At 48.9% G+C, this 20,470-nt stretch overlaps 1 protein-coding gene across 4 annotated transcripts in view; it reads left to right on the top strand.

Annotated features, from left to right (window-relative positions):
- Positions 1–189: 189 nt before the first annotated feature.
- MTMR14 (myotubularin related protein 14) overlaps positions 190–20,470 on the top strand; it is a 35,107-nt gene continuing 14,826 nt past the window's right edge. The window contains exons 1-15 of one of the 4 annotated variants that reach the window (XM_075053555.1): positions 190–920; positions 1,001–1,146; positions 6,325–6,433; positions 7,473–7,548; positions 8,283–8,343; positions 8,902–9,024; positions 9,558–9,631; positions 13,218–13,288; positions 13,885–13,959; positions 16,388–16,454; positions 17,480–17,565; positions 17,867–17,943; positions 18,194–18,230; positions 19,712–19,782; positions 20,406–20,455. In XM_075053555.1, the coding sequence (XP_074909656.1) occupies positions 654–920; positions 1,001–1,146; positions 6,325–6,433; positions 7,473–7,548; positions 8,283–8,343; positions 8,902–9,024; positions 9,558–9,631; positions 13,218–13,288; positions 13,885–13,959; positions 16,388–16,454; positions 17,480–17,565; positions 17,867–17,943; positions 18,194–18,230; positions 19,712–19,782; positions 20,406–20,455 (1,390 nt within the window). In that variant the 5' untranslated portion in view covers positions 190–653. Of the gene's footprint in view, positions 921–1,000; positions 1,147–2,632; positions 2,652–3,515; positions 5,627–6,324; positions 6,434–7,472; positions 7,549–8,282; positions 8,344–8,901; positions 9,025–9,557; positions 9,632–13,217; positions 13,289–13,884; positions 13,960–16,387; positions 16,455–17,479; positions 17,566–17,866; positions 17,944–18,193; positions 18,231–19,711; positions 19,783–20,405; positions 20,456–20,470 lie in introns of those variants that run through there. The other 3 variants (XM_075053554.1, XM_075053556.1, XM_075053558.1) reach the window with 3 other exon arrangements.

The raw sequence follows: 20,470 nt of genomic DNA, 5'->3' as shown, positions 1-20,470 counted from the left end.
CCCGCAAGAGCAAAGGAGCTGCCTGCCGCCGTAACGGCGGTGTCCGTTAACCCGGGTACAAACAGCAGGAGCTGGCTCTGTGCTTGCGCGACGGCGCTGGCACAGTCCTCGCTCCCATCCCGGGCACAGCAGCCACTGCCGCTCCCCAGCGCGCACGGCCGCGCTACCCTTCACCTCGCCACTGCTACCGCGACTGCCTTTGTGTGTGCGGTCACACCCCGAGAGGGGCTTCTTTAATTAACACCCGCGTCGGAATTCTTTACGAAGAGCAGCGCCACGGTCAGACCCGCTGAGCGGTGCCTGCCAGCGCCTGCCCCGTCTCTCTGCGGGCCGAAAGGTGGTTTACGCAACGCATCTCCGTCCCCCAGCTCGCTGCGGCCCCGGTGCTGGGGAGCACAGCCCGCCCCACGCCTGCGGTGCCTCGGCCGTGCCCAGCCCGTGCGCCGGGCCCCGCTCCTCCCGCCGCACCGCTGCCGCACCAGGCCCCGCTTCGGGCTCGCACCGAGAGCCAGGCGGCTCCTCACCCGCTGGGGGGGGGGGGGAATTCAGCGGGGGCCGTTCGCTGCCCGGTGGGGGAGGGCAGGACAGGACCGGGGGGTGCGGTAGCCCCGGAGCGGAGCAGGGCGCAGCGAGAGGGAGCGCGTCGCATCCCGATGATGCCAGCGGGCGGGCGGAAGGGGCGTGGCGCGGGCGCGGCGGTGATTGGCCGGCCGGGCGGAAGCGGCGGCGGCGGGCGGAAGCGGCGGGCGGGGCGGGGCCATGGGCCGGCGACGGGGGTGGTGGTGAGCGGCGCGGGGATGGCGGCGGCCCGCGGCTGCCCCCCGGCGGGCTCCGGGGACCGCGCCCTGGCTGAGCTGCTGCTGGAGTTCTCCCGGGCACAGTACCGCGCCAAGGACGGCGGCGGCGCCGCCGCTGCTAAGGTGAGGGGGCCGGCACTGGGGGGGGGCGGCGGCGAACACCGGTGGCGGTGCGGGGGGCGCTGACCGGCGGCTGTGCGCAGGTGGAGCGGATCGAGCGGCGGTGCCTGGAGCTCTTCGGCCGCGACTACCGCTACAGCGTGATCCCGAACGCGCACGGCGAGGTCTGCGCCCACTACCCGCGGCACATCGTCCTCCTGGAGCGCGACGCCGGCGCCGGCCGCGACCCGTAAGGCCCCCGGTCCCCCCGCCCCGCACGGCTGACAGCCGGCGGAGGCGGCTTCGTGTTTTGCCCCCGGGGAGCTCCCGTGGCTGCCGCTCCGGGGCTCCCGCCGGCCGGGGGAAGCCCCGCCAGGCTGCGCTGCGGCTAATTATAGCCGGCGGTGTCAGCCGCTCCCGGGGCACCCCGTGCTGCCTGCCAGGGTTGTGCTTGGCTGCCGAGCTCCCCAAGTCTCTTGGGCTCTCCCTGGTGAATGCTGCGAAGCTAAGCCTGTAACTTGAGAGGTGCGAAGGAAACGGGCTGCTCCGGGGCAGCGCCAGCTCCGCTGCACGCTGTCCTCGAGTAGATCCTAATGACTGCTCTGCTACAGCTCGCCCAGAGACTCAAAGAGCTCGTGGTTGGGAGGAGCAGGACTGTGCGGTGCTCTCCTTGTCTCGACGGAGTGCCTGTGGTCTTGCTGGAAGGCCTCTGATGAGAGAAATTTTAGTCTGGAAAGCAGCTTGGGGTAGGGGGAGCTGATGGGGGGCTGGACAGACGAGACAATCTCGACAGAAACAGTCTGCCCCCACCACAGTACGTGGGTCAGTGGGCGCTGAGGTTTAATGAGTTAATGGGAAATGCTTGCTTGCAGTTTAGCACAAGTCTAAGCCAATGCTTTTCTGGACTTTGACCCACAAGCTCAGAATCACGTTGGTCTCACTTCTGGTTGAGCGCTAGTGGCTCCCTGCAGCTCTAATGACAGCCTCTCATTTTTTATTTTCTCTTCCAACAAAACATAATGCAATTTTGCAGTCTTAACTGCCTCCAAGACAAGAGTTACACATTCGAAAGGACGGTGGTCACCGAGTTCCCCTCGCATGTCCAGCTGCTTTGCCTAAGGAAGGCAAACTGTCAGCTGTTGCACTGGCACCTGGGCTGGGTGCTGTAGGAGGGGGTCTTTGGAAAACAGCCACAACTGATTGTCAGGTGGGAGAATTTCTGCTTAATGGTTAGATCAAATTAGGAGAGATTAAACCCCTTGCTGCAAAAAAAGGGAAACTGAAGTCTGAAGCTGTAAATATAACTAGCTAACCGAATGCTTCTGCTTTTCCTATTCTTGCAAGCGGAAATCATGCTTGATTTTTCTGACGAGTATTCAAAACAAGTGTACTTACACTCAGTGCCCCCATTTTCTTCCAAGACTTTTGCAAGCCAGCAGCAGCAATTAACATTTTAAATACTGATTCTTTCCAAGTCTTGATTTGCTGTCCCAGAGAGTCACGGAAACACACTACCTTTCATCATCCCTCTCCTCCTGTTTTCTGGGTGATAATCTCTATAAAATCTGCTAAGTAATTTTTAGACAAATCCGGCTTTTAGTTTCATCGTAGTACTCTATGGAATAATTATGAAATAGAGACTGTTGCACTTCTTGTGTTACAGAATGCAAGAACCTCTTCCAGTGAACGGGACACTCCCTCTAGGACCGAGTGTCTTTGACTGCCTTTCATCTTTGTAATGTTCTTAATCAGCTGGTAAGATCTCCTTGAAGTGTGCAGGATGCTTCACACCTCTGAGAATACCAAGGTTTTTTGGAAGCAGTTCTCACTTGTGTGAACTCTGCGCTACCCAATTGGTTCTGCTGGTACAGCTGTTTCTGAAGCCGCATGGGGAACCAGCAAAAAATGAGTATTTTTAACCCAGATCAGTTTCCTAATCCTGTACATTCTGTGGCTGGGAGGCTGGGGCAAGAAAGGGTGTTGCTTCATCAAAGTTTGCTGACAGTACTCTGAAATCCAGGCAGGTGCAGGAGGTGGCAGGAGGAATTTGGCATGTGGTTTTGGCCTGTATGCCCCTTGGCCAGGTGCTGCTCGCAAGGAGCCACAGAAAGTAGCAGGGTGTGTCTGACAGCCAGGAGCACCTTCCCTGTGCTTGGAAATCTCTGATGTGTGTGTGTGTGTCCCCCGCGAAGGAGGAGACAGATGCTGCAGGCAATGGAAACAGAGGGATACGCTCAGTTCTTTACTCACCGTCTTGGAGTTACTGTGACTATGCTTAATGAAAACGCCCAGACCTCAGACACAGGCCATGTCTTTGGTTTCACCTGACCATCCTGTTATGTGTCTGCACTCCAAGCAAATATGATCACAGTTGCACGTAATCTAACAATATGAGAGGAATGCTTTGGTTCCAATGCTGTTATGGCTACCCAAAGAGAAGCATCTCTGCTTCAGGCCTGTCTGAAATACACAGTTGCCAAAACAGTTGCTTGCTCTTGCAGGAAATGTTTCCTTGCATTTAAAAAGATTAATTCAGGTTTGGGGTCTATTTTGGGAGGAGGGTGGGCAGGGAATTAATACAGAGGTAAGGTTGCCCAGCTGTATCTTCTAGAAAACAAATTTCTGAAGGAAAAAAACCAAAACACCTGAAAGTCCAAAAAAAATAAAGAGTTGAGATACACATCATTCCTTCCACCTCATTCTGTACCTTGTGCCAAGCAGCCTTAATGATGTTCTTTCACACCGCTGCTGAAGAGTGCTCTGTTTTCTGAACCTTTTTCAGTTGATTTTGCTCCTACCTTTGCTGCTTTTAATCACTTGTCCCTGTAAGAGTGTTGCACCTGTTCTTCAGAGCAGCCGTTCCCTTTACTACAGTAGTCTCAGTACTACCATGTTTACTTACCATGTTTATCTCTAGCTCATGTTTATCTCTCGCTTTACTGATGATGGCTCTTGAGACGAGAAGATCTGAGATCCCCACTTGTAGCACAGCCATGACAGATAGCAGAGCGGGTCTCTCCGGTGCATGTGCAGGCTTCCCAAGGAGCAAGCACAGGAGCCTGGGAGAGGGGCTTATCCTTCCATGTCCCCAGTGGGGTGCTGGGCTTCCCGCTCACCCCATGCCCCAGGTCACTGCTGAGCTGCTCAGACTCATTCCCCAGTGCTGCGATGCCTCTCCGGGGAAGTGCAGTTAGTGTGCTGAGAGGTGAAACCTGTTTTGTTGTCTCAGCTCCTGGGGAGGTGCTTCCCTTATAATTTCTGATCTTCTTTCTTCTTTGCTGAATCCCACCTTCTGAACTTGGAAGCAGTGCTGGGGAGCTATTCTGGTAACAATGTATTGAAGTTCTTGTTTTCCTCTGTATTTGCTTTTGCAAAGGAAATGTAAAGACAGCTGGAGCAGAGTGCAGGATGTGTCTCTTAACTGCGTGCATTCATTTAAAAACAACCCTGCTACCAAATCTGTAAGTCAGAATCAAAGTTTCAAAATAGTTTGGTATTGGGAATTATACAGGAAGTCATCTCTTCTCAAACTGCTCACAGGGAGTGCCTGCAGTGTGCGTTATTCACAGGCTCTCTGAGGGAAGCAGATTGTGGAGCGGACCTCTTGACTGTTTGCAGTGACAGCGATGAGCAGAGTTTGGGTTGTGTTGATCGGGCGCGTGCTTCTCTTGCACGCAATCTCACATAATCCCATGTAAAGTGTATTGTGTTAGCTTTTTTCTGTCTTTGCACTTAACACCCTTGTGTCCACAATGCTTAAAGATTAGCTTGTGTTCTTGTTCTTTAAGCTCTGTTATATGTCAAAGCTCTTTGGAGCTGGACAGCCAAAATAGTTGTGTATGTAGGGAAACACATGAAAAACCTTAAGCTTCCACTATGAATTCTGAGAATTGAATCCTTTTTAAAAAAAAAAAGTAGGATCTGAAGGTCTTGTTCGCTGTTTCCCTGCTTCTGCTGGCACCACCTTGAATAATCTTTTCCACAAACAGATCAATTTCCATGTTAATAATAGATTAAATTTTTTAATCCTTCCCAGAATGGCAGCTGCAGGTAGGTTGCTCCACATTCTCACTTATTCTGAAGCTTAGCAACTTCACAACTTTCTTTTAACTTCCAGCATAAAAGTATTCATTTGTTCTTAGGCCAGCATTGTCCTTTGCCTTTGAGTTCTTCCCCCCCTCAATTGTAAGTTCTCTCCTTTGCCCTAATGCATATATTGTTGTGTCTTCACTTCATCTTCATCTGCTCTGCCAATCAATCCGTGGTGGTTTCTCTTGCAGCATAGACTGTCCCCTGGCTGTCCTAATCATCTTGCTGTGCCTTTTCAGGCGTGGGTAGGTCACTAGAATCAGGTGCCTTATCTCAGCTGAGATCTTCTGCTCTGCACAGTAATGCTGGTACTTCTCCACCCCACTGAAGAGTTTCCTGTGATCTTATTTGTCCCTTTTTTCAGATTTAGCAAGTTGATAATGTACGAGCATCCAGAGATCAACCAGTTCATCTAGGCTCTTCTACTGAGCTCCACTACTGGAAAGGGCTAACTGGAAATTCTTGTTAATCATCTTTAAGTGCATGGCCATGCAGTGTTGTATGCCCAGACTGCATCTGGTTTCTGTTATGTCAGCCTGAGTGCTTCTCCAATTCCTTGTGGAAACTCTAGTCCTCCTTACATTGACAGTTCCTTGTGAAGGTCTGTGTAGTTCAGAAGTCAGTTTGGATTCCTGTCAAAGGTAGGCTGGTATTTGGATGAATTGCAGCAATTTTAACTTGTTTCAAAAATGTCTCCAACTAGGAACAGATTTCTGTTTTAACTTTAACCAGAAAACCAAACAAAATTTAGTTATGCAGATGCAGCTGACATTAATCTAACTACCCTGCTCAACCCACTAGCTGATTTACAGACAGTTGTCTAATTACCCAGCAGCAAAAATGCTCAAGTGACCAGAACTAAGGTTCATTGAGTGTTCAAGTTTTGACCCTGGATTTTATTTATTTTTCCTTGCAAAATTATCACTCTGATAGTGAGTTCACTCTGATGGTAGTGTTGATCTTCTTTTTGATGGAAATGTGGTGGGGAGGAAAGCAGAACATTTGTTTTTGTAGACACTGGCTTACTCTGGTAGTCCTTCATTAGTAATCCATGTGTTAGTCTGTAGCAGACCATTCTGACGGTACTCATGCCAGCTCCTAAAGATGCTCACTGTCGTATACTGTGCAGCTGGCCTTTCAAAATAAAGGAGACAGAAAAGCGTCCGTACTTGTATAGCAGCGGAAGCAATTCTTAAAGAAGTGTCCTCTTGCTTGCTAACTTCAGAGCTGGCTTCTAGGTGAAAGGGATGGGCATTATAGCCCAGGGTGTCTGTAGCAGCTTTGCTGAAAGATGTGTGAGAAGATGCTCTGTGTACTGAACTGAATCTCTGTCTACTAGGTTTGAGAGCACTGTGCAGGTTGGCAAACTGCAAGACCTTATCAACCGAAGTAAGATGGCGAGGTGTAGAGGACGATTTGTTTGCCCAGTCATTCTGTACAAGGGAAAGGTAAAGCTTCATGGGTTACCTGTCTTAACTTAGAAAATGACCTTTCTCCCTGCCGTTTGAACTGTGCAGCCATGTCTTCAGTTGGTTGTCACCTTTCCAAATGCTGTAAAAATCTGTTCTTAGGTACAAGCAGGCAGCCTGCAGGAGCAGGTAGCATTTGCTGTCTAGGCTGCATAAATCATCTGTGGGGACTTCAGGTTATTTTACCCCACAATGTCATGAGCATTGCACCAAAGAGCTAACATTTTCTCCATATGTATGTCCCTTCTGAAGGACCAATGGTATTTGGTCTTTGAGAGGGGAAAGACAATTATTGTCACTTTCTGCCCCTTACTCTTTCCAGCAGTAAGCTCCGTCTGAATAACTTTTCTCTCTAAAGAGAAGTTTCCCTTGTCTGTTCCCTGGGGAGGCAAGATTGCATAAATGGTCTTATGAATGTGTGGGCTTGTCTGCAAGGGGATCTGTAAGAAAGTGAAATTAGATTCATTTTTATGTGGATTACTTAAACTGTATTGCAGCCCTGTAGGAGTAGTCTCATTTAGAATTTAAGTAGCTTAATTCCGTTTTCTTAGTTCAATTAGAAACACTGTGTGAATAGCAAAATCATACCTGTGACAATTTTAATCTAGCTTGACTGAAGCTATCATGGGCTGAACCTGCTGACCTTTTTCTGCAGGAGTGAACTGCCCAGAGTTGTACTGGGACCATCCATAATCTTATCCACAGGAATGTGGAAATAAGGCTCAAGCAGGGTATTAGCAGAGCATGGATGTTGCTACCTTGGCAGGAATTGACTGTATTAGTGAATTGGAGAAGTGGAGATGAAAATGTGATTTAAAAACTAGCTACAGATAAAGGCACTTGGGAGTTTGATGTGTTTGGAGAACTTGATCTGGACCAGAATTGCAGGGGAGACTGCCGAGAGGCAGTAGCTGTAGGTACCAACTAGTTCTATGTAACGTGACAGCAAATAGGCCAGAGACCTGATAAGGGAAAGACTCCTGGAGCATGCGTGGTTAATAACAAAATTTTCCTCCAGCATATTTGCAGATCTGCAACACTGGCTGGCTGGGGAGAGCTCTATGGGCGCACTGGCTACAACTATATCTTCTCAGGTGAGTGAGGAGCCATTTGTCACTGTCTGCCTGGTAAGGCTGGTCAGTGCTGGGACAGTGACCTACACAGGAGAGCAAGCTCTTCCTGAGAGCTGATGCAGCGCTCTAGCATGGACCTGCTTCTATCAGGTCCTCCATAATAGAGCAAAGACTGAAGTCTCCTGTCCATTTCCAAGCACCGTACTACAGGACAGAGTGTTGTAGTTCATAAGAAGCAATGGCAAAAGAACTTGAGGCTGAAGAGTGAGTTATGGGAAGTATGTAAGCAAGTAAGGCAGCCCAAAGGATTCAGAGTACTGATTCCCAAACATCGGGGTTGGGAATAATGGAAGAAAGAGGATAAGAACTTGCTGTTGCTTAGCTAATCAGTGGGAGTCAAATCCTGCTAATGGTGAGATATTCTGGATTCTAGGGAAAGCTCTTCAGGGGAGTATGGGGCATCTGTAGTGTGGGAGCTGAAGCTTGGCTTAACAAAGCACTGTGTAGTACTATTGGGGTGTCCTGCTGGCTGTCAGCAGCGGGTTTGACCTGCCTGGGTCCTTTGCAATGACAAGGGAAGAGTGGGCTGTTAGAAAATGGGCTTTTCAGGAAGACAAAATATGGGGAACTATTGAGAGCACTTATGTGTGGAGAGAGGGCACCAAACCATGACCTTTTTGGGTGCGTGCATGTCTTGTCAGATTGGGGATTGAGTTGGTTTACACGTGCTCCAGTTCTTAATGCTTTCCTTGCAGGAGGTTCCGACGATGCTTGGGCAGATGCAGAAGACATTTCAGAGGAAGATTCTGCACTTAGGTTTGTATGCATCACTGGGATGGGGAAAAGGAAGTTTGAACCAAAGCTGACTGGCTCAGCCACACAATTCTGCTCTTTCCTAGGCTGGGCTTTGGGTCCAGACTTGAGACCATCACCAAGCTTGGAGCATTATTTTCCTTTTGAAAAAGAGTCTTGAATGCTAATGGCTGGCTGAACCCAGTGTAACTGAAGCCTGCTAATCTCTTGGCAGAGGGACAGGCTGGAGACAGGAATATATAGAGCCATTTAAAAAGGTGTTTGAATTAGTATGTGCTTACTTCGTCAAAAAGTACATCTCCAGGCTGGAGAAATTGTTCTGTATCTTACGTGCTTGTTGCAGAACAGAGTAAGACAGGGAGGGGAGGGACCCTAAACACAAAGTTTGCAGTACCAGTTCATTGCAGGATCTGGCTCTGACCTGTGGAGACAAGGCTCATGCTTTGCGGCTTATGGCTAGAAGCGGTTCAGGGAAGAACTGTGGCAGTATTGTGCAAAGAATCAGACTCAACATGGTCAGTCTTCCATGCTCATCTTGCTTTGCCTTGTTCTGTCTTGCAGAAATGCAGACTCCCAGCTGTTTGACAAGGTCAGAGGGCACGACATCAAGCTGCTTCGATACCTGTCTGTCCGATATATCTGTGACCTGATGGTGGAAAACAAGAAGGTGAAGTTTGGCTTGAAGTGAGTCTGGGTTCATTTGTTTTTCTGCAGGCTTTGGATTGTATCTAGTGTAGCTCTTACATGTGAATTGCTATTGCCCATGCTCTCAGCATCCTGGGAGCAGTTCCTGAAAGAATACTACAGCAGGATCAGTTAGTTGATCCTGTAAAGAGAACCCCAAGGTTTTAGGCCAGAGGAAGCTGTACCAATGGGCAAGGTAGCTGTTTTCATCTGTCCTCTGCAGTCTGAGTAGGTTTTCTCTGTAGAGCTTGCAGTGATGTGACAGTCAGCCCTTCGGAAAGGCGAGAGTAAAGGAGCCCTCTTCTTGTGTATAGGAACAGAGGGAACTGTTTCTCCTGGTATTTCTCTCAGAGGAAAGTTTTAGTGGTTTGGGGCTATACCTGTTTATTTGCATGTGTTGAGCAAGTTCTGCTCCTGCTCACTACTGAATCAGGTCATTGTGCAGGGAGATGTGACAGGTAGCTTTTTGGGCACTAGTATCTCCATGAAAAATACTCTACAAATGTCTGCTGTTTTCCTCTTGTCCTGTGCAGTGTGACGTCTTCTGAGAAGGTGGACAAAGCTCAACGTTATGCTGATTTCACGCTTCTCTCCATCCCATATCCAGGTACAGGACTGATGTCCAGAGGGACTCCCAAGGGACAGGTGACAATCCGTTTCTGGGGACTGGGAACTACCTGTGTGTGTTGTGTGTGGTGAAATGACTGTGGCTTGCTGAATGTTTCCTATGCTCCCTGTGGAGAGAAGCTCTTTTAAACTGAGAACAGTGCAACGGATCTGGATGCTCTGACGGTGTGAGTCAGCATTAGGCACTCTTTGAGGTGGCAAAATAATTTCTCAGCAGTTCTAATTAATTCAAACGTGGAGAAAAAGTCCCAGAGGTGGAGCTGGGGTTAAGATGGCCTTTGACACCCCTGCAACTCCAAATTACTACTTGGTGCAAAATATATATATGTTGCTCTGTGTTATGTAAAACCCCAATTCTTAAGAGTATTTTCTAGTCCTAGTGTTCCAGAGCATGACTGTAAGATACCCTCGGTGCTAGGCAGAACTCTTTATCTGAGCCTGCAGTGGACGGCTGAGATGCAGACCACTCCAGCCTGTCTCCCTGGCTATATTAGTCCCTGTGCCTAGCAACCAACTGCTGGGTCACTTGCTGCACTCTTAAAGATGAGCTGAATATTGCTGCCTGCCTGCTGATGTCGGGGTCAGTGGCAGGATTAGATGTGAGACTGCTGTGTTTGAGGTCTGTCTGCAAGAAAGGACTCTTCTTTCTCCCTTGCACACAAAGAAAGGGAGAGGAGAAAAAAAACCACAAAATAAAACCAAACAAAACTGTTGAGGATGATCCAAACCCAGACTTTTCCTTGATTACTAGTTGTTGCCCTTAAACATATTTTTTTTTTAAGTGTATTTCCTTTCACACAGAAATTAGGGACAATTCAGAGAAGCTGCATGAAGATTTATATCAGGTTTGCTACGCAGATTGCCAACGTGTGCAGAAATAAGAGTATTACCGCTTTCTGTAGCACATGGCACAGGTATATGTTGCTGCCATATGCCTCACCAAACTTAGAACATGAGAGAGAGAGTGTACGCAGGTCTTCTGTAGGGTTTGTAAAGAATGAGGAAGAAGCGACTCTCTATAGAGTTAAGCTGTAGAGTTGTTACTGTATGGGGATCTGTGTATAGTATGCAATATTCAGTGATGGTCCTTCCTCTTCTTCCATCTGGGACAGCTGCTTTCTTTTAGCAGCTCTTCACTGCCACGCTAGAGGTAAACCTTACAAAACTGGAAATTCTTCCTGCAGATGTTGCCTGATTTCGGCAGTGCTGGTCTACAGGGGAATGTTGTCATTCTGTTAAATCTAAGGCATACACATCTAAGGATCAGCAGCCCCTCTAGTGACTGGCCAAATGCCATGATACATTCTTAATGAGGTTTTCAGGTTTGCATTGAAAGAATTTCTGGTTTGTAATTTGTCTCTAAAGTTATTCTGAGATCCTGTTGTCTTTGGTGAGCGAGGCAGTGTCCAGACATAGAATCATAGAATCGTTTAGGTTGGAAAAGACCTTTAAGATCATCAAGTCCAACTGTTAACCTAGCACTGCCAAGTCCATCACTAAAGCATGTCCCTGAGCACCACATTTACATGTCTTTTAAATACCTCCAGGGATGGTGACTCAACCACTTCCCTGAGCAGCCTGTTCCAGTGCTTGACAACCCTGTTCTTGAAGAAATTTTTCCTAATATCCAGTCTAAACCTCCCCTAGCACAACTTGAGGCCATTTCCTCTCTCATCCTATCACTTGTTACTTGGGAGAAGAGACTGACCCCCACCTTGCTACAACCTCCTTTCAGGCAGTTGTAGAGAGTGATAAGGTCTCCCCTTAACCTCCTTTTCTCCAGACTAAACCCCAGTTCCCTCAGCCACTCCTCATAAGACTTGTGCTCTAGACCCTTCACCAGCTTCATTGCCCTTCTTTGGACACACTCCAGCACCTCCATGTCTTTCTTGCAGTGAGGGGCCCAAAACTGAACACAGTATTTGAGGTGCAGCCTCACCAATGCTGAGTACAGGGGAACAATCACCTCCCTAGTCCTGCTGGCCACACTATTTCTGATACAGGCCAGGATGCTATTGGCCTTCTTGGCCACCTGGGTACACAACTGGCTCATATTCAGCCGTCTGTACACCCCCAGCTTCTTTTCTGCCAGGCAGCTTTCCAGCCACTCTTCACCAAGCCTGTAGTGTTGCATGGGGTTGTTGTGGTTCAAGTGCAGGACCTGGCACTTGGCCTTGTTGAACCTCATACAGTTGGCCTTGGCCCATCGATCCAGCATGTCCAGATCCCTCTGTAGAGCTTTTTTACCCTCAAACAGATCAACACTCCCACCCAACTTGGTGTTGTCTGCAAACTTACTGAGGGTGCACTCGATCCCCTCATCCAGATCATTGATAAAGATATTAAACAGAACTGGCCCCAGTACTGAGCCCTGGGGAACACCACTTGTGACTGGCCGCCAACTGAATTTAACTCCATTCACCTCTACTCTTTTGGCTTGGCCATCCAGCCAGTTTTTTACCCAGTGAAGAGTAATAACCATGTAGGGTGAAAGACTTGGGTTAAAATGGGGTATCTGTAGAAGCTTTTGTGCTCTCCAGTGCAGAAAACCCCTCTTTTCCATTTGACTGGTGGTTGGCATTTGTAGATGCCAATACTTACTGCTGTAATCCCCCATTCTTTGCTTTAAGCCACTGTTAAATTGGAGTTAAATCTCAACTGACAGATTGCTTCCTGACTGTGTGGTTTTGAGGGCTAGTCCTGTCCTCGCACAAGGATTTTTATTTTTTTCCACCATTGGAGTCACTCGTGACTTGCAGGGTAGGAATCATTGCCTGTGTTCAGTGCCTGGCACAGGGGTGTCTTGGTAATGTGGGCACTGTGGTGCTGCTGGGGCGTACACAGTACATTGGGAGAGGTGTTTTGTGTAGCCTGCAGGCAGCCGCAGTGCTAATGGTGCTGCTCAGCTGTGACTAAGTGACTGCAGTTTGCAGCAGAGACTTCAAATAGTTGGTTGAGAAGAACAGAGCCAAAGGACAAACTTCAGGAGGGGAAGGCTTGGGGGAAACCTTTGTAGTGGTTATGTACCTGCCTCCTTCAGATAGGGCAATTCTCATGTTTGAAAGCGGAGACTTAAATGTGAGAGAAATCACAGCCGCTGCTGACAGAGCCCTTTCTTGTTACCTGCAGCAGATGCCCTGTGAAAGTTGGCTTTCCCCAGGGCTCTGCCAACACCTCCTTTTGCTGGTTCCTTCTCACTCAGCGTGTCAGGCTGATGCCTTAGATGTGTGCAAAAGCCAGTGGCCCTGGAAAGCATAGCTCCTTGGTGAAACCTCTTGTTTGGGAAAGAATGAAATCAGTCCCTCAAACTCCACATTTGCTGTGTGTTTGGAGCTTGTCCTTTGCTGTGTGTGTGTTCACTGCTGAGTGCTCTGGGTTGTTGCTGCTGGGAGGCTGTGCTGAACACTGTACTGATGATTACCGCTCTTCTCTTCCCGCAGGCAGCAGTTTTGATTGGTTTGGTGCTCTGGAGCCCCGGGGCTGCCAGCACTTCCAGTCCCACGGGGCACTTCAGTTGTTAGATATCAGTTAGCTGAACGGTTGTTCATTATCTCTTTTTCTTGCAGGCTGTGAATTTTTTAAGGAGTACAAAGACCGGGATTATACAGCTGAAGGTCTCATATTTAACTGGAAACAGGTACATGGGTGTTACAAAATGGAGAGCTGTGGGCTTTGCTGGGCTTAAGTCTTGCCTCAGAGTTCCTGAGCAATGGTGTATGTTATGTACTTATTTCTGATCACAAGCAGGAAACCAACAGGACAGACAAAACAGATAGTGAATGTACTACATTACTCATTGTAAAATTCATATGTAAAATAAATGAATTATTGTCCTGAAGCCCAGGATGCTTGACCTCTCATGGGGGTATGGGTTGCTCCTGTTTTTGAATTTGATGTCTTACTGATAGCCTCTGTTCTCAGTTCTGTCTTCATATTCCGTCTCCTGCTGAGGGAGACAGTTGAGTGCAGCAGCCGTAGGGGAATTCAGAAACTAACAGGCCTTGTCCCTGGCTTCCACTGTTGGGAGCACAGAAAAGCTCCTCTTGTCCACTAGTCCTTTGAAGAGGCTGTGAGTTAATTCTTACCACTTTAGGTTTTTGCATCCAAAGATGCTTTGCTGAGACATTTTCTTCTAGATGCACCATTTGGCATTTGTTGTTTTGTTTTTTTCTGGAACTCACTGCCTTCAAGTCATGGTTTTTCTCTGACCAATTGTGTTTTGTTTTTTTGCAGGATTATGTAGATGCTCCATTAAGTATCCCAGTCTCTCTGACCCAATCTCTGAATATTGATTGGAGCGAATACCAGGTGAGCAAAGCAGGCATCTCTGTGGAAGGTCAGAGATTCATTCAGAAAGGATCAGTATAGATTTGAAGTCTGACTTGCTCCTGTTGCTGTAATCTGGCTCACTTCATACCATCCCAGTGGGAGCAAGGCTGCTTACTTGACTGTTCAGAATGGCAGTGGAAATCCTCCACCCAAAAGCTCCATGGCTTGTTGTGTCCCGAGGCAGCTTGGTCAAATCTTTTTCTGTAGCTTGTGTAAAGCTTACAATCCATTAGGGAGATATGTTGCTAACAAAGGTAAGGAACATGCCAGGAAACGGAAAGCAGCAGTACTTGTTCGCAATCTTAGCTTGGCATGTGCCTGCAGTGGGCAGACTTCCTTGGCTGTGGAGAGTCTTGAGAGAGGTCAGCCTTCCCTAATGTGAGCAGTAGCCAAGTGACTAGGCACCTTCTTCATGGGTGTGCAAGGTGCCTGTCCTGTGGGAGAAGAGTAGAAAATCGTAGTTGACCATAGCGTGTCTCCTCTGACAGCATTGTGAATGATAATTGAACTCTTATGTTTGCCCAAGCTTCAAGGTTTACCTTAGTCTGTTCATGTCAGGGAGGTTCACGTTATTCTGCTGATTAGTGTGCTCCATTTCACACATCAGTGGACCTACCAATCCCGCCAGGTTTTGTGATGATTGACTGTGCTGGAGCATGTCACACTCTTATGCTCTGTGGCTGGAAGCACCACAGAACTGGCGGAGCTCCCCGTGCTGGGCCAGTGTTTGTCAGTCAGTGATGTAAATAATGTTTAAGTGCCAGCATAAGCAGAATCACAGAAAAGTAGCTTGCAGTGTTGAAGCAGAACTAATGGGACCACAGCTTGTTTATGGCTAGAAACTTGTTCACTAGAATACTGAGCAGCCACTATTTTTAAAAGGATGTTAAAAATTGAAGAGGGTGTGATAAATAGATGCAGAAATGATCTGAGGACTGGAGAAGGTGCTTCACTTAACGCTGAAGTTCTCAGTCTGTTTAGCTAATCACAAAGGTGACGGAGGGTTGACTTGATTAATGTGTAAGTACATTCGCAGGGAGAAAATACTAATTCTAAAGCACTCTTCAATCTGAGGAAGAAAAGCTGCACAGGAAGCGATATCTGCAGTCTGAAATCAGACCTTCAATAAGGAAAAGTAGTCTTGCTTGTTATTTTTGAGGATGATCTGTTGGAACATGCTGCCAAAGGAGCAATGAGCTGTCACCCCTAGTTGAGGTGCTTCTCTGGGCAGAGATGTTGCCAAGTGCTAGCTTCAGGCTGTATTTGGGGCAACTGAACAAAACTTTCTGGTTTGTGGTATAGAGAGATCAGACTGGTTGATTAGATGATTCCTTCTGGCATAAGCACAAGACAGAGTTGAATTAGGCACATAAAAGACTTTGGAAGTGTGTGTTTTTCTGCCCCAGGCTGAGCATGTTCCCCATTTCCCTACTCTTTTGTTGCTGTGCAGGCTTCACAGCAGAGCAATATGTTCTTTGTCTGACAGTAGTCTTAAGTGTGGTTACACGCACATGTGCACGCATGCAAGCACACAGCAAGTGTTCTATTGCTGGCGGTCAGATGTCACTTATACCACTAACACTGTCACAATGAAACACGTGTCCCTTTCCTTGCCTTTTTGTTGCCAGTGATATCCTATTTTCCTTGAGCTAGTTCTGGCTCTGATCAGACCACTGAAATTCCCTGCATCTTCTCACAACATAGTGGTTGAGAGTGGCATGCTTGAGCTTGCTGTGATGTTTTTCATCTGCATCTCTTGTAGTGCTGGAGGTCTCTGAGTTCAGAGCCCTTCTGTGGTGTTGCTGCTACTTGGGCATTACTGCAGAAGTCCAGTGCCTGTCTGGAGCAGCCGGGAGTGGGTCAGCCCGCCACAGGCAGCCTGCTGGGGCCATTTATAAGGGCCAGAGAGTTTTGAGCAAAGTGCTTGGGTTGTGGGACTGGGCTGCTGACCTTGGCTTGCTCACCCCATTGTGCTACTTGCATCACATACACAGCTGTAACGTGGCTGCTGAGCCATTTGGTAAAGTGCACGCGTGCAGGGGGCTGCAGAACTGGGTCAGTGCTCCGCAGGTGTTTGCTGGCTTACGTTAGTCTCTCTGAGCATGGTCTGCTTGGAGCTTTGGGGCTGCAGGCAAGCAGGTTCTGTGCCAGCCAGGCAGACAGTAGAGATTGCGTTTGTTTTGGGTGTTTTTTTCCCCTGTTTGGTCTTTTGTCCCAGAGTGCCTTTTTCAGAGGATGGGGGGATTGATTAGAACACCAAGGGGAAGGTCTGTCACTGAGGAATAGCCAGGGGTTATTTCTGCTTTGCTGTTGCTCTGGATAAAGTCAAGAGCATGGCAGGGTCTGAACTGCAGAGCAGTCTTTTGCTGTGGGAAGACCCTTACCATCCACATTTCTCTTTCTGTAGAGCTGGGACCTTGTACAACAGACACAGAACTACCTGAAGCTGCTGATCTCCATCATCAATAGTGATGGTAAGGCAAACTTCTTGTTCCCAGCGGTTTAACTGGAGCAGTTGCTGTCTCTGGAAGAACAGCTGATGGTATTAGTGCCACTGTGGATCAGTTCCCAATACAGAAGAGTCACTATGGAGAACTTCACTGCTCTCCCTTCAAAACAGGGTGATGGTCCTAGCATCTTAGGGCTCCAGCTCCCCTCTTAGAGAGGGACTTGCTGATTCCTTGAAAACTCTCTCCTACCAGGAACGGAGGGATATCTGAAAACTTTACATAATGTTTTACTGCTTTAAAGCTGAAGAAAAGAAACATTTGTTCTCTGCTTGTTGACTCTTGCTCTTATTTTGCTGGACACTTGTGTTTTGTCCCTCCAACGCAAGGTCTCATTAGGTGCCTATTTAAGAGCCCCTTCCATCCTCTGTCATCACAGCCACCCAAGCTCTTTGAAGGGTGTATATTGCCCTATGTTGGCATCCCATTCCCTCTGGGCACTGTGAGTTGGTACCCAGCACTGTTGGATAGATGGAGCCACGGCTGGCTCTGCCAGCACGGCCAACTACAGACTCTCCTCCAGTACCTGTGTTGGGACACACTGCGAATTTTCTGGAGAGTGTAGGAGTTGTGCCCTGTGTGTGCCTCTGCTCGATGTGTATCAGTAGGAAGGTTGGTGAGACTGGAAAAGTGTTCAGTTGGAGCAGGTTTCTCTCTGATGTGGGGATAAATCATGATAGTGCATTGCAACTGGGTAGGCATATGTTCTGAGTAGCAAAGTGATGTTCATACCTAGTGACTTCATGTCCTGAGCAACTGTCAAGACCAGGACAGCATATCAGCTGGGGCTGCTGACAACCCAGGACACTCCGAGCAATTTGTTGGCTCCCGTATTCAAGAGAAAATGTTCTGGCTTGGCTGAGTTCTGCTCTTGAGCCTGGGTTGTGGGGATGGAAGGTGGCTTGTCTCTACAGATCTGCCATGAAGAAAAGTCATTGCTCTTGTTGCAACATCCTTTTTTTCCTTCTCCTTCCTACCCTTGCCTGGAACAGATGACAGTGGGCTCCTGGTGCACTGTATATCCGGCTGGGATCGAACTCCTCTCTTCATCTCCTTATTGCGCCTCTCCTTATGGGCTGTGAGTACCTGGCTGACCTGCTCTGCTTCTGGGGATGATTGCTTGGAGGGTGAGTGACTGTGTCACCAGAAAGTGGTGGTGGAGCAGTTAATGTTCCTTTTGGCTATCATGGCTTCAGAGAGGGTGTGGATCAGCTTTGATGTGGAGCCCAATGTGCTGTACTGCCATCAGACACAGTATCACAGACAGCTAGAGCAGGCTGGGCATCTTGGATCACCATGACAGTTTTCAGTAGATCATGCATTCCCAAGTCCTGATCCCCAGGGCTGCTGCCTGAAGGCTGTGGTCATTTGCTTTGCAGGATGGGCTGATCCACGCATCCCTGGAGCCGTCTGAGATCCTCTACCTGACGGTGGCCTATGACTGGTTTCTCTTTGGGTAGGCACACTAAGTTTTACTCGCATATGCATCCCTGCACAGCTGGGGAGAAGCCTTCAGGGGGTCATCTTTGGTGTTTGCTCGCACCCAAAGGTGGATGTTGGGGCAGCTCCCAATGAGCTGTGACAAGAGGGGCTGATGCCTTTTTTTTACCTGGAGGCTCAGGCTTCTGGCCATTCTTGACAGCTTGTGTTCTTCTGCTGATTCTGGCTTCCGGTGTGTGACTGAGCTTCCCTTGCTCTCTTTCCAGGCACATGTTAGTCGATCGACTCAGTAAAGGAGAAGAGGTGAGTGTCTAGTCTGGGGCAGTGACTGAGCACTGCTTTTTGTTCTCAGGGTACTTGTTTACGGTAGCAGTGTTCACTGCCTGCTTCTGGTAATATCAGTGGTCTGGCTGGGCTCTAAAAAGATTGTTCAGGTGCTGGAAATATGAGGTAGGAGCCTTGCCCCAACAATTCCTGGTGCATAAGGTGTGGGAATGCTTTTCTCTCAGGCTACAGTTTGCTTGGTGGGTGTCAGTCCTGCCAGTCTCTCTGCTGTGCTATTAGCATTCAGTCCCGTGGTGAAAGGGTGCTAGGACTGGCTATTCAGCTCAGCCGTGACAAGAGATGCTTAAGGCCTGTGACTCCTGGGAGCTTGGAAATAAAGCTGTATAGTCTTGTTTGCTTGCCCTGAGTGCCAGCCCTCCTGCACGGGTGCTGCAGCTGCATGTGGCTTGCATGTCATCACGGGCTCATGGAGCAGCTTGTGCTGGTTCCAGTGTGTGTATTTGGCGGGGTGTATCTGCAGGTACACAGGTGGGTCTGGGAGGCAGCTAAGATTGGTGGAACTAATTCTCTTTGAATCTTTCACTGTTTAACAGCAAAAAATGATTGCTCTGACTATAGTTGCAGTATAGAGCAATATTGGTTTTGGGTAGAAATCAAGAGGTGGGGAGTATGTCTAATCCTGTTGCTAATCCCCTGCTCCTCAGACTCTCACCTCTCTAGGGAATTCCCTGTCTGTGAACAGCAGAGCCGGTACCCTGGCCTATTTTCCATCTTTCAGGCGTCCAGGACCCCTGTATTAGTGTCGTTCCTCCCATTCATTCCTTTCCCAGAGCTCTGCTAGCTCAAGCCTGGCAGCTCTGCTCTGCTCTGGTGCCTGCTTGGCCAAGGGCGGAGTCAGTAGCTGCAGCAGGAGAGGGGGTGCGTGGCTGCCTCTAGCACTCCCTGTTCCCTACTGCAGGAGGAGAAGGGCTCGGCTCTGTGCAGGTAGATGGGGTGGCAGAGACACAGGGGGGTGAATGCCACAGAGCAGACTGGTGTGTGGCAGGGCACAAGCTTGGGACCACAGATGCTGCAGGTACCACATGCTTCCAGGTGTGATACAGCTGTGGTGCCGAGGTGGAGCATGCAGCTCTAACCCTGCTAGTCCTGCTGGGTTTGCTGCTTACCCAGGGTTATAAGCAGCTGCTGGGAGCCATCTCTTTTCCATTCTGCACTGATGGCGTAAGTACCTGCTGTGTGCTTGCGGCATGTGTGCAAAGCATTGATAAGGAGACTTGTACACCTTCCTTTCTGGGCCTCCCCGTGGCAGGGAAGAGAGGGTCAGTTTAACGTGTAAGAGAAGGCTCAGGATGGGATGGTGGCAGCCCATGGCACGTTGGAGGCTGATAGCTGCAGATTTCTTGCTATCTCCTTCCTACCAGCACCTCCCCACCAAGATAAGAGGCTGCATGGAGCCTCGGGTTCATCCCTGAACCGCTCTTCTCTCTCCCTTTGCTCAGATTTTCTTTTTCTGCTTCAATTTTCTGAAGCACATCACCTCTGAGGAGTTCTCTGCTGTGAAGTCGCAGAGGTAAGGAGCCTGTGCCTGCTGCTGCATGGGCTGCAGAGCCAGGGAGCTTGTTAGTGCTGTTTCTTTGGGGAGATGGAAGCCCTGGTGTCCTGGCCCAGTTTTCTTTAATTTATTCTGCACTCTGAAGGCTGCAAAATGGGGCCGAGGCTTGTGAGGTGCCACGTTGTGCTCTGAAAAATTGTCCATGCTGAAGTGTGCTCTCTGCTTAATGACTGTCCGTAGCTGCTTTAGCACGGATGAACCCAAAGATGTGTGCTCTGGCTCAAGCAGGCTGCGCAGCAAGCTCCATCAGGCACTGTTGGGGGGAGTGGGGTGGCTGGTTTTTAACAGACTGCTAAACATTAACCCCTTCCTATTTCAGGAGGGGCAGAAAGAAATACAGCCCACCCTGGAGGCTCTGAATAAGCACGTCTGCCTGTTGCCACCCTCTCAAAGCACAGGATGTGTGGGCTGGGACTGTAGGAGAGTCAGATACTGCACACTGGCCCCATCCCCTCCCCTCTGTCCCTGCACAGCTAATTCCCCACTGCTCTGATCCGTCATGTGCTACAGACATCTGGCTATGGCCAGCCTCCGTGCAGGCCTGAAGCGTGGCTGAGGTAACTTTGTCTGTCTTTCCCCAGAAGGAAGAGTTTGCCACCCAGTTTCACCCTGGAAGAGATCTGCATGCTCAGTGAGTGCTGCTGCT

This window comes from Buteo buteo, chromosome 21 (genome assembly GCF_964188355.1).
Source record: "Buteo buteo chromosome 21, bButBut1.hap1.1, whole genome shotgun sequence".
Taxonomy (NCBI): Eukaryota; Metazoa; Chordata; class Aves; order Accipitriformes; family Accipitridae; genus Buteo; species Buteo buteo.
This window is presented reverse-complemented; position numbering and strand designations above follow the sequence as displayed.